The 18,668-nt window shown below is 45.7% G+C and overlaps 1 protein-coding gene across 1 annotated transcript; it reads right to left on the reverse strand.

Annotated features, from left to right (window-relative positions):
• Positions 1–10,138: 10,138 nt before the first annotated feature.
• PAP10 (purple acid phosphatase 10) lies at positions 10,139–14,795 on the reverse strand. The gene is made up of 8 exons (XM_048708741.2): positions 14,259–14,795; positions 12,411–12,611; positions 12,215–12,326; positions 11,869–12,095; positions 11,533–11,671; positions 11,182–11,402; positions 10,777–10,898; positions 10,139–10,677 (listed from the first exon to the last, which is right to left on the reverse strand). Exons 1-8 carry the CDS (start codon positions 14,439–14,441, stop codon positions 10,482–10,484), a joined length of 1,401 nt encoding a protein of 466 aa, XP_048564698.1. The 5' UTR covers positions 14,442–14,795; the 3' UTR covers positions 10,139–10,481.
• Positions 14,796–18,668: the final 3,873 nt, after the last annotated feature.

Genomic DNA, 18,668 nt, shown 5'->3' on the forward strand with positions numbered 1-18,668 from the left:
CGGATACCGTAGGAGTGCTTTGGGTATACCAAACGTCACAACGTAACTGGGTGACCATAAAGGTATACTACGGGTATCTCCGAAAGTGTCTGTTGGGTTGACATGGATCAAGACTGGGATTTGTCACTCCGTATGACGGAGAGGTATCACTGGGCCCACTCGGTAATGCATCATCATATTGAGCTCAAAGTGACCAAGTGTCTGGTCACGGGATCATGCATTACGGTAAGAGTAAAGTGACTTGCCGGTAACGAGATTGAACGAGGTATTGGGATACCGACGATCGAATCTCGGGCAAGTAACATATCGATTGACAAAGGGAATTGCATACGGGGTTGATTGAATCCTTGACATCGTGGTTCATCCGATGAGATCATCGTGGAGCATGTGGGAGCCAACATGGGTATCCAGATCCCGCTGTTGGTTATTGGCCGGAGAGTCGTCTCGGTCATGTCTGCTTGTCTCCCGAACCCGTAGGGTCTACACACTTAAGGTTCGGTGACGCTAGGGTTGTGAAGATATGTATATGCAGGAACCCGAATGTTGTTCGGAGTCCCGGATGAGATCCCGGACGTCATGAGGAGTTCCGGAATGGTCCGGAGGTAAAGAATTATATATAGGAAGTGCTGTTTCGGCCATCGGGACAAGTTTCGGGGTTATCGGTATTGTACCGGGACCACCGGAGGGGTCCCGGGGGCCCACCGGGTGGGGCCACCTGTCCCGGGGGGCCACATGGGCTGTAGGGGGTGCTCCTTGGCCTACATGGGCCAAGGGCACCAGCCCTACTAGGCCCATGCGCCTAGGGTTTCCATGGGGGAGGAGTCCAAGTGGTGGAAGGCACTTCTAGGTGCCTTGGGGGGGAGGGAATCCTCCCCCTGGCCGCCGCACCTAGGAGATCAGATCTCCTAGGCTGCGCACCACCCCCCCTTGGCCCTCCTATATATAGTGGGGGAGAGGAGGGACTTGACACCAGCCCCTGGCGCCTCCCTCTCTCCCCGTTACGTCTCTCTCTCTCGCAGTATAGGCGAAGCCTTGCTACTGTGACGCCCTGCATCCACCACCACGCCGTCGTGCTGCTGGATCTTCATCAACCTCTCCTTCCCCCTTGCTGGATCAAGAAGGAGGAGACGTCTCCCATCCCGTACGTGTGTTGAACGCGGAGGTGCCGTCCGTTCGGCGCTTGGTCATCGGTGATTTGGATCACGTCGTTTACGACTACATCATCACCGTTCTTTGAACGCTTCCGCACGCGATCTACAAGGTATGTAGATGCATCTGATGACTCGTTGCTAGATGAACTCCTAGATAGATCTTGGTGAAACGAGTAGAAATTTTTTTGTTTTCTGCAACGTTCCCCAACAGTGGCATCATGAGCTAGGTCTATGCGTAGTTCTTCTTGCACGAGTAGAACACAATGAGTTGTGGGCGTAGATTTGTCAACTTTCTTGCCGTTACTAGTCTTTTCTTGCTTCAACGGTATTGTGGGATGAAGCGGCCCGGACCAACCTTACACGTACGCTTACGTGAGACCGGTTCCACCGACTAACATGCACTAGTTGCATAAGGTGGCTGGCGGGTGTCTGTCTCTCCCACTTTAGTTGGAGCGGATTCGATGAACAGGGTCCTTATGAAGGGTAAATAGAAGTTGACAAATCACGTTGTGGCTTTAACGTAGGTAAGAAGACGTTCTTGCTAGAACCCTAAATCAGCCACGTAAAACTTGCAACAACAATTAGAGGACGTCTAACTTGTTTTTGCAGCAAGTGGTTTGTGATATGATATGGCCAAAGTTGTGATGAATGATGAATGATCTATATGTAATGTATGAGATGTTCATGCTATTGTAATAGGAATCACGACTTGCATGTCGATGAGTATGACAACCGGCAGGAGCCATAGGAGTTGTCTTTATTCTTTTATATGACCTGCGTGTCATCGAGAAACGCCATGTAAATTACTTTACTTTATTGCTAAACGCGTTAGCCATAGTAGTAGAAGTAATGGTTGGCAAGCAACTTCATGGAGACACGATGATGGAGATCATGGTGTCAAGCCGGTGACAGGATGATCATGGAGCCCCAAGATGGAGATCAAAGGAGCTATGTGATATTGGCCATATCATGTCACGTTTATTATTTGATTGCATGTGATGTTTATCATGTTTTTTCATCTTGTTTACTTAGAACGACGGTAGTAAATAAGATGATCCCTCATAACAATTTCAAGAGGTGTTCTCCCCTAACTGTGCACCGTTACTAAAGTTCGTCGTTTCTAAGCACGCCGTGATGATCAGGTGTGATGGATCCTTACGTTCACATACAACGGGTGTTGACGAGCCTAGCATGTACAGACATGGCCTCGGAACACATGCAAAACACTTGGGGTTAACTTGACGAGCCTAGCATGTACAGACATGGCCTCGGAACACAGAAGACCGAAAGGTCGAGCATGAGTCGTATAGAAGATACGATCAACATGAAGATGTTCACCGACGTTGACTAGTCCGTCTCACGTGATGATCGGACACGGCCTAGTTAACTCGGATCATGTAATACTTAGATGACCAGAGGGATGTCTAATCTAAGTGGGAGTTCATTAATGATTTGATTAGATGAACTTAATTATCATGAACTTAGTCTAAAATATTTTACACTATGTCTTGTAGATCAAATGGCCCACGTAGTCCTCAACTTCAACGCGTTCCTAGAGAAAACCAAGCTGAAAGACGATGGCAGCAACTATACAGACTGGGTCCGGAACCTGAGGATCATCCTCATAGCTGCCAAGAAAGATTATGTTCTACAAGCACCGCTAGGTGATCCACCCGTCCCACAGAACCAAGATGTTATGAACGCTTGGCAGACACGTGTTGACGACTACTCCCTCGTTCAGTGCGGCATGCTTTACAGCTTAGAGCCGGGGCTCCAAAAGCGTTTTGAGAGACATGGAGCATATGAGATGTTCGAAGAGCTGAAAATGGTTTTTCAAGCTCATGCCCGGATCGAGAGATATGAAGTCTCCGATAAGTTCTTCAGCTGTAAGATGGAGGAAAATAGTTCTGTCAGTGAGCACATACTCACTATGTCTGGGTTACATAACCGCTTGTCTCAGCTGGGAGTTAATCTCCCGGATGATGCAGTCATTGACAGAATCCTCCAGTCGCTTCCACCAAGCTACAAGAGCTTTGTGATGAACTTCAACATGCAGGGGATGCAAAAGACCATTCCTGAGTTGTTCTCAATGCTGAAATCAGCGGAGGTAGAAGTCAAGAAAGAACATCAAGTGTTGATGGTCAATAAAACCACTAAGTTCAAGAAAGGCAAGGGTAAAAAGAACTTCAAGAAGGACGGCAAGGAGGTTGCCGCGCCCGGCAAGCAAGCTGCCGGGAAGAAGCCAAAGAATGGACCCAAGCCTGAGATAGAGTGCTTTTATTGCAAAGGGAAGGGTCACTGGAAACGGAACTGCCCCAAGTACTTAACGGACAAGAAGGCCGGCAACACTAAAGGTATATTTGATATACATGTAATTGATGTGTACCTTACCAGTACTCATAGTGACTCCTGGGTATTTGATACCGGTGCCGTTGCTCATATTTGTAACTCACAGCAGGAGCTGCGGAATAAACGGAGACTGGCGAAGGACGAGGTGACGATGCGCGTCGGGAATGGTTCCAAGGTCGATGTGATCGCCGTCGGCACGCTGCCTCTACATTTACCTACGGGATTAGTTTTAAACCTCAATAATTGTTATTTAGTGCCAGCTTTGAGCATGAACATTGTATCGGGATCTTGTTTAATTCGAGATGGCTACTCATTTAAATCTGAGAATAATGGTTGTTCCATTTATATGAGAGATATGTTTTATGGTCATGCTCCTATGGTGAATGGTTTATTCTTAATGAGTCTCGAACGTAATGCTACACATGTTCATAATGTGAGTACCAAAAGATGTAAGGTTGATAATGATAGTTCCACATACTTGTGGCACTGCCGCCTTGGTCACATAGGTGTCAAACGCATGAAGAAGCTCCATGCAGATGGACTTTTAGAGTCTCTTGATTATGAATCATTTGACACGTGCGAACCATGCCTTATGGGTAAAATGACCAAGACTCCGTTCTCAGGAACAATGGAGCGAGCAACCGACTTATTGGAAATCATACATACTGATGTGTGCGGTCCAATGAGTGTTGAGGCTCGCGGTGGCTATCGTTATGTTCTCACCCTCACTGATGACTTAAGTAGATATGGGTATGTCTACTTAATGAAACACAAGTCTGAAACCTTTGAAAAGTTCAAGGAATTTCAGAGTGAGGTTGAGAATCAACGTGACAGGAAAATCAAGTTTCTACGATCAGATCGTGGAGGAGAATACTTGAGTCACGAATTTGGTACACACTTAAGAAAATGTGGAATAGTTTTACAACTCACGCCGCCTGGAACACCTCAACGTAACGGTGTGTCCGAACGTCGTAATCGCACTCTATTGGATATGGTGCGGTCTATGATGTCTCTTGCTGATTTACCGCTATCTTTTTGGGGCTATGCTTTAGAGACTGCCGCATTCACTTTAAATAGGGCTCCGTCGAAATCCGTTGAGACGACACCGTATGAATTATGGTTTGGGAAGAAACCTAACCTGTCGTTTCTAAAAGTTTGGGGATGCGATACTTATGTGAAGAAACTTCAACCTGAGAAGCTCGAACCCAAGTCGGAAAAATGCGTCTTCATAGGATACCCAAAAGAAACTATTGGGTACACCTTCTACCTCAGATCCGAAGGCAAGATCTTTGTTGCCAAGAATGGGTCCTTTCTAGAGAAAGAGTTTCTCTCGAAAGAAGTAAGTGGGAGGAAAGTAGAGCTTGATGAAGTATTACCTCTTGAACCGGCAAATGGCGCAACTCAAGAAAATGTTCCTGAGGTGCCTGCACCGACTAGAGAGGAAGTTAATGATAATGATCAAGATACTTCTGATCAAGCTCCTACTGAGATTCGAAGGTCCACAAGGACACGTTCCGCACCAGAGTGGTACGGCAACCCTGTCTTGGAAATCATGTTGTTAGACAACGGTGAACCTTCGAACTATGAAGAAGCGATGGCGGGCCCGGATTCCGACAAATGGCTAGAAGCCATGAAATCCGAGATAGGATCCATGTATGAAAATGAAGTATGGACTTTGACTGACTTGCCCGTTGAATGGCGAGCCATAGAAAATAAATGGATCTTTAAGAAGAAGACAGACGTGGATGGTAATGTGACCATCTATAAAGCTCGGCTTGTCGCTAAGGGTTATCGACAAGTTCAAGGGGTTGACTACGATGAGACTTTCTCACCAGTAGCGAAGCTAAAGTCCGTCCGAATCATATTAGCAATTGCCGCATTCTACGATTATGAGATATGGCAAATGGACGTCAAAACGGCATTCCTTAATGGTTTCCTTAAGGAAGAATTGTATATGATGCAGCCGAAAGGTTTTGTCGATCCTAAGAATGCTGACAAGGTATGCAAGCTCCAACACTCGATTTATGGGCTGGTGCAAGCATCTCGGAGTTGGAACATTCGCTTTGATGAGATGATCAAAGCGTTTGGGTTTACACAGACTTATGCAGAAGCCTGCGTTTACAAGAAAGTGAGTGGGAGCTCTGTAGCATTTCTCATATTATATGTAGATGACATACTATTGATGGGAAATGATATAGAACTCTTGGACAGCATCAAGGCCTACTTGAATAAGAGTTTTTCAATGAAGGACCTTGGAGAAGCTGCTTATATATTAGGCATCAAAATCTATAGAGATAGATCGAGACGCCTCATAGGTCTTTCACAAAGCACATACCTTGATAAGATATTGAAGAAGTTCAATATGGATCATTCTAAGAAGGGGTTCTTACCTGTGTTACAAGGTGTGAAATTGAGCTCAGCTCAATGTCCGACCACGGCAGAAGAAATAGAAGAGATGAGTGTCATCCCCTATGCCCCAGCCATAGGTTCTATTATGTATGCCATGCTGTGTACCAGACCTGATGTAAACCTTGCCGTAAGTTTGGTAGGCAGATACCAAAGTAATCCCGGCAAGGAACACTGGACAGCGGTCAAGAATATCCTGAAGTACCTGAAAAGGACTAAGGAGATGTTTCTTGTTTATGGAGGTGACGAAGAGCTCGTCGTAAAGGGTTACGTCGACGCTAGCTTCGACACAGATCTGGATGACTCTAAGTCACAAACCGGATACGTGTATATGTTGAATGGTGGAGCAGTGAGCTGGTGCAGCTGCAAGCAGAGCGTCGTGGCGGGATCTACATGTGAAGCGGAGTACATGGCAGCCTCGGAGGCAGCACATGAAGCAATATGGGTGAAGGAGTTCATCACCGACCTAGGAGTCATACCCAATGCGTCGGGGCCAATCAAACTCTTTTGTGACAACACTGGAGCTATTGCACTTGCCAAGGAGCCCAGGTTTCACAAGAAGACAAGGCACATCAAGCGTCGCTTCAACTCCATTCGTGAAAATGTTCAAAATGGAGACATAGAGATTTGTAAAGTACATACGGACCTGAATGTAGCAGATCCGTTGACTAAACCTCTCCCTAGAGCAAAACATGATCAACACCAGAATACCATGGGTGTTTGATTCATCACAATGTAACTAGATTATTGACTCTAGTGCAAGTGGGAGACTGTTGGAAATATGCCCTAGAGGCAATAATAAAAGCATTATTATTATATTTCCTTGTTCATGATAATTGTCTTTATTCATGCTATAATTGTATTATCCGGAAATCGTAATACATGTGTGAATAACAGACACCAACATGTCCCTAGTAAGCCTCTAGTTGACTAGCTCGTTGATCAACAGATAGTCATGGTTTCCTGACTATGGACATTGGATGTCATTGATAACGAGATCACATCATTAGGAGAATGATGTGATGGACTATACCCAATCCTAAACATAGCACAAGATCGTATAGTTCGTTTGCTAGAGTTTTCCAATGTCAAAGTATCTTTTCCTTAGACCATGAGATCGTGTAACTCCCGGATACCGTAGGAGTGCTTTGGGTATACCAAACATCACAACATAACTGGGAGACCATAAAGGTATACTACAGGTATCTCTGAAAGTGTCTGTTGGGTTGACATGGATCAAGACTGGGATTTGTCACTCCGTATGACGGAGAGGTATCACTGGGCCCACTCGGTAATGCATCATCATATTGAGCTCAAAGTGACCAAGTGTCTGGTCACGGGATCATGCATTACGGTACGAGTAAAGTGACTTGCCGGTAACGAGATTGAACGAGGTATTGGGATACCGACGATCGAATCTCAGGCAAGTAACATATCGATTGACAAAGGGAATTGCATACGGGGTTGATTGAATCCTTGACATCGTGGTTCATCCGATGAGATCATCGTGGAGCATGTGGGAGCCAACATGGGTATCCAGATCCCGCTGTTGGTTATTGGCCGGAGAGTCGTCTCGGTCATGTCTGCTTGTCTCCCGAACCCGTAGGGTCTACACACTTAAGGTTCGGTGACGCTAGGGTTGTGAAGATATGTATATGCAGGAACCCGAATGTTGTTCGGAGTCCCGGATGAGATCCCGGACGTCACGAGGAGTTCCGGAATGGTCCGGAGGTAAAGAATTATATATAGGAAGTGCTGTTTCGGCCATCGGGACAAGTTTCGGGGTTATCGGTATTGTACCGGGACCACCAGAGGGGTCCCGGGGGCCCACCGGGTGGGGCCACCTGTCCCGGGGGCCACATGGGCTGTAGTGGGTGCGCCTTGGCCTACATGGGCCAAGGGCACCAGCCCTACTAGGCCCATGCGCCTAGGGTTTCCATGGGGGAGGAGTCCAAGTGGTGGAAGGCACTTCTAGGTGCCTTGGGGGTGAGGGAATCCTCCCCCTGGCCGCCGCACCTAGGAGATCAGATCTCCTAGGCTGCGCACCCCCCCCTTGGCCCTCCTATATATAGTGGGGGAGAGGAGAGACTTGACACCAGCCCCTGGCGCCTCCCTCTCTTCCCGTTACGTCTCTCTCTCGTAGTATAGACGAAGCCCTGCTACTGTGACGCCCTGCATCCACCACCACGCCGTCGTGCTGCTGGATCTTCATCAACCTCTCCTTCCCCCTTGCTGGATCAAGAAGGAGGAGACGTCTCCCGTCCCGTACGTGTGTTGAACGCGGAGGTGCCGTCCGTTCGGCGCTTGGTCATCGGTGATTTGGATCACGTCGTTTACGACTACATCATCACCGTTCTTTGAACGCTTCCGCACGCGATCTACAAGGTATGTAGATGCATCTGATGACTCATTGCTAGATGAACTCCTAGATAGATCTTGGTGAAACGAGTAGAATTTTTTTGTTTTCTGCAACGTTCCCCAACAGCTACACCATCAATTTCTCTGGAGGACTTTCTCAGTAAGATTAATCGTGTAGTTTAATGTCCTCTGCTTGGGACACCGACATACCACCATATGCTCACAAAAAGCCTCCCTCTTAAAGCATCTCTAGTAGACCTTTTAAAATTGCAAACTGTAAAACTGAGATACGGATCGAGTAAAATGCATTTTAAGAGTTCATTTTAGCGACGGCCAAACAGATACTGTAAAACAACCTTTAAAATTGGGATAAAGAGATCCTTCCTCCGATCCAACCACTGCCGCCCCTTCCCCCAGCCGGCCACGTCGGCCGTGCCCCGTCACCCGTCGGCCGCGCCCAGCCTCGCCCCGTCACCCGTCGGCCGCCCCCAACCTCGCCGGCCACGCCCCGTCGCCTCCATCGGCCGCGCCCAGCCTTGCCTGCCACGCCCCGTCGCCTCCGCCGTCCGCGCCTTGCTCTATTGCTAGCCGCGCCAGCTGAGACGTGCCTCTTTGCCTGCCACACCGGGAGGATTCCGGCGGCCAGGCTGAGGTCATGGGAGGCCACAGTGATGTCGAGCTCGTCCAATTCGAACCGGCGACGATCGATTGCAGAGTCTAGCGGCCTTTTCCGGTGTACGGTGATGAATTCCGGTGAGTTTAGGGCGGATTCCGGCAAACTCCGCGGCGGCATGTTTGCTCCGACGAGGTTTGACCGGTATATGGGGCCCCTTAGATTCGGCCTTCCAACCTCCAAATATAAGGGTTTCGGGTGTGCATTTTCGGTGGCCCTTAAAAAAATTATGAGTTTTGAACCACTTTTACGGTTTCTGTTCTGGACACTTTTTTCGACCAAAACTGTAAAACGCAAAAATTATAAGGGTTTGACCACTTATACGGGGTTTGCTAGAGATGCTCCTAGAGCAGCATAGCGGATGCATAGTAAAGAAGAGCGATATGTGCAACATCCCAACGACAAGCATGTTGAGCATAGATTGTTGAAGGCTTTCTCAAGATGAAGGCCTATGTGGAAATGTACAGAAAAAATGCTCTCATCGCAAGTGATCAAGGCATTCAAAGCTTTGGCGGGCATCGGGAAGTCGAAGGTCGACCTTGCAGGATGTCTTCCACATGATAATTTTAGTCCATGATGTTTGAATGCATAGGCGGTGGCCTCGCTCGGTGTGGAAGAGTCTTCGACGGTGTGGTGGTCATTGTGGTTGTTTTGGTTGCTATGGAGTTTCATTTGTTAGTTTTAGGGCATTGGCACTCTTGTGTCGCGCTGAGACGATGTTCCTTGATATTGTGTGTGGGTTTTTTCTACTAGTCACCATCCCCACCTCTAGTGTTTTTTTTTGGTTTATGCGGGGACTTCTATTGGGGTATTGTGGTTTTAGTTTCTTCTCATAAACTGGGTCACTCAATAGTTTTTTGGAAAAGGAGGATTACCCCTGCCTCTGCATCAGCATGATGCACACAACCATCTTTATTACTTATTCATCAAAGCCTAACAAAATAAATACAAGCATCAATCCAAAGCCACCTTCTAGGCGAACAAAGTCGCTACACCTACAAGTATATAAATGTGTCATGTCTTCATAACAGATATAATCTAATCCAATGGCCTTAAGATCATCCAGTCTAGGCGTCCCATAACATGCATCGCATGCGCACGCTCTAGGCATTTTCCACCGTCCAGTCTATAGGAGGAATCACTGTATTCTTTTTTCTATCTTATAAAAGAGGTCCTACCTTGCACCGTAAAAAAAGAAAAAGAAGAGAACTCCACCACTCATGTGTATCTATTTTTCATGAGCATTCATTCACGTGTGATCCAACAAAGTCTCGACACCAAGGACCCCAAAGCACAACATACGATGTGCCTCCAAATCAAATCGTTACTGGCGCGCATACAAGAATCGGCTAATACAATCCACACGGTGCGTGCCTTGCTCACTCGCACGCAATGCACGTACGGCAATTTTTTCCTCTCTATACACAGTTTTGGGGTACAGATTGAGCAGCGACTCTAACCCGTAGTACCCTCTATACGCGCTGGAGGCGAACAATGCTTATTCAACGAGAGGAAGCGTGGACCATCCATCCCCACCGTCTGTTTCAGACATCGTCGAAGGAGTCGTCGGTGGGCATCCAGTACCTGTTGGTGAACCAGAGGGAGTCTGCGGCCACGGCGGCGCCGTCCTGGTTGCGGTGCCAGGCGTAGTAGGCGTGCGTCCGGTTCTTGATGTCCAGGATGGCGTGCCCGAAGCTCGCCTCCCTGAAGGCTGAGTAGCTTGGCTGCGGCTCTGACATGCTGCACCATCCCCACAGATAAAGCAAGCCAAAGTTACATGGTTATTCCAAAATGCTCTTGATCACTGATTTAGAGGATGTGAGTTCTGTTCGATCTTACTTGGTGGCCAGCCCTTCCTGGTTCCCTCCGTCGCCGATGGTTATGTAGACCGGCGCCGACTGGTCTTGGATTGGGGAGCACAAGCCATTTACGATGTTGTATGCAACATTTGAAATCCTATGCTGCAATCACAGAAAGAAAAAAAGCTCTATGTAAGTAAGTCATGACTGAGGTGTTACTCTTAAGCATAAGAATGGAGCTAGCGCACTGAACTGATACAGTCAGTACTGGATGGAGTGCTAAGAGGCGTAAAGAGAGAAATATTCTGCGTCACTGAAACCCAAAGAAATGCACCCAAGATAGCTCCAATTTCAAATGAAACTGAATTCAACAAAATGATAGGTATCCTTGGAGGATAACTTGGAATGTAAGCAAGCAAACTTTGGAGAGGATTAGTCCACTTACTGTCCGTTCGTAGGCGTGGACATGCCCTGCGAACACAAGATCGACTTTGTACTTCACGAACCACGGCTCGTACATCACTCTCATGCTTTCACCTTCCATGTAATGGTAGTTGTAGCTGTTGTACCATGGGGCGTGCATCAGAACGATCAGCCATGGCGTCTCGCTCCTGTTTACCTTGGGGAACTCGGATTCAAGCCACTTGTACTGAGGGGTGTATTTTCCTGGGAAAAAGCAACAGACCTGTCAAGTCACCTTCAGCTCTGGTACCGGCTTATCTTCAAATATGCTGCAGATTCCGCACTAGTATATGCTGAACTTGCTAAAACACGGAGTCAGAAGAACAGAACATACCGTATGCAGAGTATGATGCCAGGACAATGATATAGGCTGAGGCTCTTTTGATGGAATACCAGTAAGGTGCCGTGCTACCGGAAGACTTATAGGGTGTGTGATACCTGCTGCTGTATGGCTTGAATGGCTTCGTTTCGCCCTGCAAATACGTGTGATGTTCTTTTTTAACTAGCAATATGAACTTTTAAATGTAGCACAGTGTAATTCAATGAGCGCTTAAATGTATATATCATGGCTCCACTGGATTGTTTTCTACTTGGTGCTTCTATTTGAACTGTAAATGCATCCACTGAAACATAAGAAATGCAATAAAGTATCTCAGAGAACTATCCTTACAAGTTCAGGAGCGAAATCTATCTCATGGTTTCCAGCTGTCCAGATCCAAGGCTGGTATGCAAGATTCCGTTCTACAAATCTTGCCCACGTATCCCACCTTGTATTATCATGATATGGGTAATTATCTGCATATGTCAGGTCCCCGACGAAAAGTACCGCCTGGGCTTTTGAATTGGACTCGTAATGAGCGAGCGTGACATTCGAGTCGAAACTCTGACCAAGATCACCTAAACACAATAGTAAAATTCTAAGTAATATTACTCATAAACCACAATAGTAAAATTATGTTGGAGTTCAGACATGAGCATGCAAGCTATATCCTGAGCAAATTAGATAATACTAGTACCTATCAGACCAAATGTATATGGAACATCTGGGCCACTTTTCGGAGGGGTCCTGAACCAAAACTTCCTCAGCGTCTCTTCAGTTCCAACGGCATAGTAATACTTTGTGTCAAACTGCAATAAAGTTATAATTAAGTCTTGAATCAAGATTCCAATCTTCATAAAACATAAGCATTAAATGTTTGCCGGGCCGGTAACCTTCAGCTTCTTGATTGTACAATGATGAATGTATCCCGAGGTATATTTGTAGAATGTATACTGCGAATGCTTTCCCTTTGCGGAACAGTTGAGATTATCTTCTGAAGTCCCGTAAAGCACTGTGCTTGATCCAGGTTCGACTGTTGTCACCCATGAGATTATCATGGCTGTACCTTCGTGGTCGCCTTGCGTTATATGAACCTGTTAGAGCACCTCATCAATCAGTATGAGAGTGGAGAATACACCACAGAGCGTGGGCACGCGTTTTGTACTATTTGTTTATGCAACAGCGATGTTAAGTAACTATATGGAGTAAGAAATAGCACACATCAGTATCATGGAAAAGGCACCGAATTATAAAATTGTGAACTAAGATAAAGAAAGATCGGAGAAGTACTTGTCATGGAAAAGGTGCCATAGTAATTAATTCTATGGAGTAAGACTAAGAATAAAGAACTTCTTAAAAAGGGCCTCCGCAGCCAATAAGCAACAGTCCAACAGAAATATATGATGGCAGAGTAGCCCCAAAGATGCCTTTAGAACTGACTAAAGTAAAGATGAGACGAACAACAATTACTTTAAAACAAGATCGCTGATTTGTGAGGTTAAACTGTAGACTGGCATTAAGTAAGTGTTGGAAGTAGCTCAAAAAGCACAGCACATAATTGGAAGCCACTGAACCCATCCGCAGAGTATCAGAGTACACTGAAAATCTGCTACACAATCACTGAGTTAACTGGAAACTGTTTCGAGACCATGAGGTTAACTGGAAACTGTAGATCTCCTGAGAGCATAGCATAGGTCAATGAAGCAGTAAAACAGTGATTGTATTTACACATGTTTTTGAAGAAGCTTTCATGGAGAAGCTGGTTTACACCGGATACTGAAAATGCACAGTTAATGAATTGAAAAACTGAACTTGTTGAAGCGCAACTGTGCCAACAGCCAAACATAAAGGAACCATACGAAATTTTCAATAATAGGTTTCCCCACAAGACAAGAACCTTTATTTCGAAATAAAAAAAATCTATTCGTGTCGGAAATGAGAGATTTTTTGTTTCTCCATACAGAATTAGTTTCTTCAGATTCTGACGTAACAAACAAGTTTTATGAGACATAAGAACCCCCATTTAACATTTAACCCTATATCATTTAAGGATACATAAAAAATATTTTTTACTTTACTAGACTTTTGAACTTAGAACACTAACAGGTCAAATTTTAGATTTTTATTTTAAGTAAAACAAGTCAGTTAATTCATTAAGGTGGCTATGTTTATACCATGTATCAATGGCCAACTCTTATCTTAGTACAAGGTTCTCTCGGAACAATTATTATTTATTTCAAGCACAAAAGGCTCACTGGTAAACTGATGAAAAGAACTAAAAATGAACACAAGTATAAGTCCATTTAGGAGGCATAGTTTACGAAGCAGAAAAGCTCGAACTCAGGAACATATGGCTTTAGAGGAGGAAAATAGAAAGTACTGAAATGCCAACCAACCGGAAGTTTTGGAGTCATCCTGAAAGTCTTTGGCTGAATCATAGTATCGACAAGTAACAGCTACTGTAAGACCAGCATGTAAAACAAGTACTACACGTAATTACAGCTTGAGTTCACGACAACTGCAGGATATATACCAACCACATGGCGAGAAAGGGCAAATGAATCCACAATTATATGTTTCACTGAAGAATAAGGACAGAAGAATCCACAATAGTATATCCATCTCATGCTGCAATTACCAGCAGTGTGGTCAACTGTTCGCCAAACGCCAGGTACAGGTAGACTGTAGCCTAAACAGATGGCAGTATCAACGAGGCACAAGAGCAGTCCGCGGTTGGTTACCTGCTGCGGCGCATTGTGGCCGGGTGGAGCGCGGAAGACGTCGGCGTCGAGCGGCATGTCGATGGCCTGGCCGAGCAGCCGCCGGTACTCGCTAGTCTGGCCGGCCCGGCACGCGACGCCCAGCAGCAGGACGGCGCAGGCCACGGCCAGGGCCACCGCGCCGATCCGGTTGGCCAGCCCCATTCCCGGGGGGCTCTCCGCCTCCTCTGCTCTGCTCCGCGCCCTGGTTCTTGGTTTCCTTCCTGTCGCGGCTTCTTGGAGGCTGCACTCCGGGGACGGGAATGGGATCGCTTGTTCGATTTCTTGACCGATAAATAAAGATGGGTCAAAGGGGGAAGGCGGGGGATTTGGAGGGGGGATGGAATATGCTCATCCGGGCTGCCAAGAAATAAAATCGGGGATGGCGACCGCCGGCGAGCATTGATTGATTACTTCATGGTTTGAACTTCGAACACGCACGCGGGTTGAGGTAGGACGGGGATTGTAGGGAGCGGCCAGGTTGGGACTTGTCGGCGATCGGAAGCCGCCAAGTGGAAGAGTGGGCCGGATTTTGGAGGGGACAAGAACTTCACTTGTTTATTTATCTAATTTTTTTTTTGCAGGCAAGGACCTTCAAACAATTGATTTATGTATACAGTGCACGATTTGTTTTTCGTTTCTAAAAAAACATGATATGTTTTTGTTTCTTGAACGATTTGATCATTTGAAGATGGCTTGGCCACGCAGAATTTGTTTATTACTACACTAAAAAGAAATAATTGGGATTGGACGCCTTGGTTGGGGCAGATGCAAGTGGCTGTTTCCTTCCAAAAGAGGGTGAATCAAAAGTTGCATGCATGGAAGGAGAAACAACTATCAATGGGAGGAAAATATATTCCACTCATATCCTATGCTAGCTTTGAAAGCTCCAAAAGGGGCATGCGAGAGTGTCATGGATGTTATGCATTGATATGCTTGGCGGAAATTGAGTTTTCCTACGTGGGAGGGTGGTCATGATTTTCCATATTTAGGCTCATTTTATTTGGCAATCTTTGATAATCCACTATCAGAATTGTCGCCAAATTGTGATGTTATCGAAGGCTACCTAGGAGCGGTTCAAATGCTTACTTCAAATCACTGTTGCCTCGATCTGAACTTCTAAATACGGATATATTTGGAGAATCCAGGGATAGCATTTCATTTGGGAAGACCCAGTAAGCTCATCAAGGAAAATACTAACCCTGGGAGAGGGGGGGGGGGGGGGGTTGTCAGTAGAAAAGTGAATAATCCCATATACTCATTGACTGCAAAATGGGATGAATGTCTTATAAGGTTTATATTCTGGCCGGTGGATATAAGAAAAATATTACAAACAATGTTTAACGTAAAGTTTTTTGATGATTTTGTTACACGGCAATATACAAGGTGGAAGCAATTCTTGGTCCAATATGCTTATCATGTGGAGTGGCGGCACCAATTTAGCCACACAAATCTATAGGCTTGACCATCGACAACTCATTCTGTACTGGATAATCCTTGGAACGTGTACGTGTCGGGCAAGATAAATGTTCATTGTTGGAGGGCGCTACAAGCTTTTCTACGTCTCAAGTCTATTGTGGTTTCCCGGCACATTGGAACAAGCGATTAATACCCTATAGGCATGCCAGGTTCAGAAGACATAGCATTTGTTGTTTGGTTGTCCAATAACAAAGGAATTTGGCGTGCATTTTGTTTTTTGAAATGGATCAAAAGAGCCGCCTCATCTCATTAATTAAGGAGATGAGTCACAAAGTAAGAGAGAAAAGATGAAACAAAGGCATGTGCAAAAGGATTACTCTCCTAATAAAATAGCACTCGAGTGCTCAGCATCGGCGATGACCCAATTTCTCATGTTGCTGTTGATCCGGCAGACTATGGTCGAAGCAAGGTGGTAATGTTGTTGAAACCTTGTGTGTTCCGCTCGCACCAAACCTCTAGGAGAGAAGCATGATGAGGGAATTCATGGCTTTTCTGTGAATATCAATAATCCTCGAGCATTGTCGAGCTTTGATTGTTGACGGAATAATACATGAACTAGTGTCGAGGTTGTATAGGCGCTAACACTTATTGATCATGTTTCAAATCCATGAAGCGTAGTGAAATTTAAACATGACATGTGGAACCATCTTTGCTTTTGCAAAGTTGATAAAGGTTGCAATTCTGTTAACCATGAAACTCCAATTTCTGTGATGTCCATACTTTTTCATGTGTGATAAGCCACAAAAAAAAGCATTGGAGGTGCCCATTCTTCCAAATCAACTTTGGCATTGTCCAACACCATGGTTTCCAAGAATTGCATCTTCTAAGCCGAAGCCTCTGAACATATTTCAATGGCGGTAAATTTCCACTTAGTGTCATCATAAGCTTCCTCGGTTAACGTGGCAAATTTTAGATGGAGGGAAAAAACTTCCTGGATGTGCGCCCGGATAGACCATTCTAAATTATTATTTTGATTGGCCCACCCAGTATTGGATAGAGATTTTTGTTGGGAAATGTAGCATGTAATTTCAAAAAGTTCCTACGCTCAGCAAGATCTATCTAGGAGATGCATATCAACGAGGGGGAGAGTGTGTCTACGTACCCTCGTAGACCGAAAGCGGAAGCGTTTTGACAACACGGTTGATGTGGTTGAACTTCTTCTAGATCCGACCGATCAAGCACCGAACGTATGGCACCTCCGAGTTCTACACACGTTCAACTCGATGACGACCCTCGAACTCTTAATCCAGCAAAGTGTCGAGGAAGTAGATGAGTTCTGTCAGCACAACGGCGTGGTGACGGTGATGGTGAAGTGATCCACGCAGGGCTTCGCCTAAGCACTACGAGAATATGACCGAAGGCGTGAAAAAGTGGAGGGGGCGCCGCACACGGCTAACAATTGTTGGTGTGTGTCCTAGGCGCCCCCTCCCCATGTATATATAGGTGGGAGAGGGAGGGAAGTAGCAAGGGAGCGCCCCAAGTAGGAGGAATCCTACTTGGGCGCCTCCCCAATTCGGCCTCCCCCCTTCCGTAAGTTTCGGAGGGGGAAGGAAGGAGGAGGGAGGGAAGGAAGGGGGAGACCGAATCCCTCCCCTTCCTTCTCTCTTCCCCTCTTTCCTTCTCCGCTGGTTCGACCCATATGGGGGGCGTAGCAGCCCCTGCTGGCTGCTGCGTTTCCCCTCCTGGCCCATTAGGCCCATATCTTTTGCCGGGGGTGCCCGGAACCCCTTCTAGTGACCAGATATGTACCCGGTACCCTTCAGAACACTCCCGGTGTCCGAATATATCGTCCTATATATCAATCTTTACCTCTCGACCATTTCGAGACTCCTCGTCATGTCCGTGATCTCATCCGGGACTCCGAACAACAGTCACCAAATCACATAACTCATATAATACAAAATCGTCATCGAACGTTAAGCATGCAGACCCTACGGGTTCGAGAACTATGTAGACATGACCGAGACACCTCTCCAGTCAATAACCAATAGCGGAACCTGGATGCTCATATTGGCTCCTACATATTCTACGAAGATCTTTATTGGTCGAACCGTTATGACAACATACGTTATTCCCTTTGTCCATCGGTATATTACTTGCCCGAGATCCGATCGTCGGTATCCACATACCTAGTTCAATCTCGTTACGGGCAAGTCTCTTTACTCGTTCCGTAATACATCATCCTATAACTAACTCATTAGTTACTTTGCTTGCAAGGCTTCTTATGATGTGTATTACCGAGAGGGCCTAGAGATACCTCTCCGATACTCGTAGTGACAAATCCTAATCTCGATCTATGCCAACCCAACAGACACCATTGGAGATACATGTAGAGCATCTTTATAATCACCCAGTTACGTTGTGACGTTTGATAGCACACAAGGTATTCCTCCGGTATCCGGAAGTTGCATAATCTCATAGCCGAAGGAATATGTATTTGACATGAAGAAAGCAATAGCAATAAAACTGAACGATCATTATGCTAAGCTAGCAGATGGGTCTTGTCCATCACATCATTCTCCTAATTATGTGATCCTGTTATCAAATGACAACTCATGTCCATGGTTAGGAAACCTTAACCATCTTTGATTAACGAGCTAGTCAAGTAGAGGCTTACTAGGGACACAATGTTTGTCTATATATTCACACATGTATTTAGGTTTCCGATCAATACAATTCTAGCATGAATAATAAACATTTATCATGAATAAGGAAATATAAAATAACGACTTTATTATTGCCTCTATGATGATGGCCATATCATATCACTTATATTGATTGCATGTGATGTTTATCCTTTATGCATCTTATTCTGCTTAGATCGACGGTAGCATTATAAGATGATCTCTCACTAAATTTCAAGGTACAAGTGTTCTCCTTGAGTATGCACCGTTGCAAAAGTTCGTCGTGTCG

The sequence above is a fragment of the Triticum urartu genome, chromosome 3A, assembly GCF_056163025.1.
Source record: "Triticum urartu cultivar PI428250 chromosome 3A, HENAU_Tu73, whole genome shotgun sequence".
Classification (NCBI taxonomy): Eukaryota; Viridiplantae; Streptophyta; class Magnoliopsida; order Poales; family Poaceae; genus Triticum; species Triticum urartu.

Coding starts and splice junctions, on each gene's coding strand:
- PAP10 (XM_048708741.2), bottom strand. CDS start 14,441: ATGGGGCTGGCCAACCGGATCGGCGCGGTGGCCCTGGCCGTGGCCTGC. Junction 10,899..11,181: donor TCCACGCCTACGAACGGACA/GTAAGTGGACTA, acceptor CTGTGATTGCAG/CATAGGATTTCAAATGTTGC. Junction 10,678..10,776: donor CAGGAAGGGCTGGCCACCAA/GTAAGATCGAAC, acceptor GGGATGGTGCAG/CATGTCAGAGCCGCAGCCAA.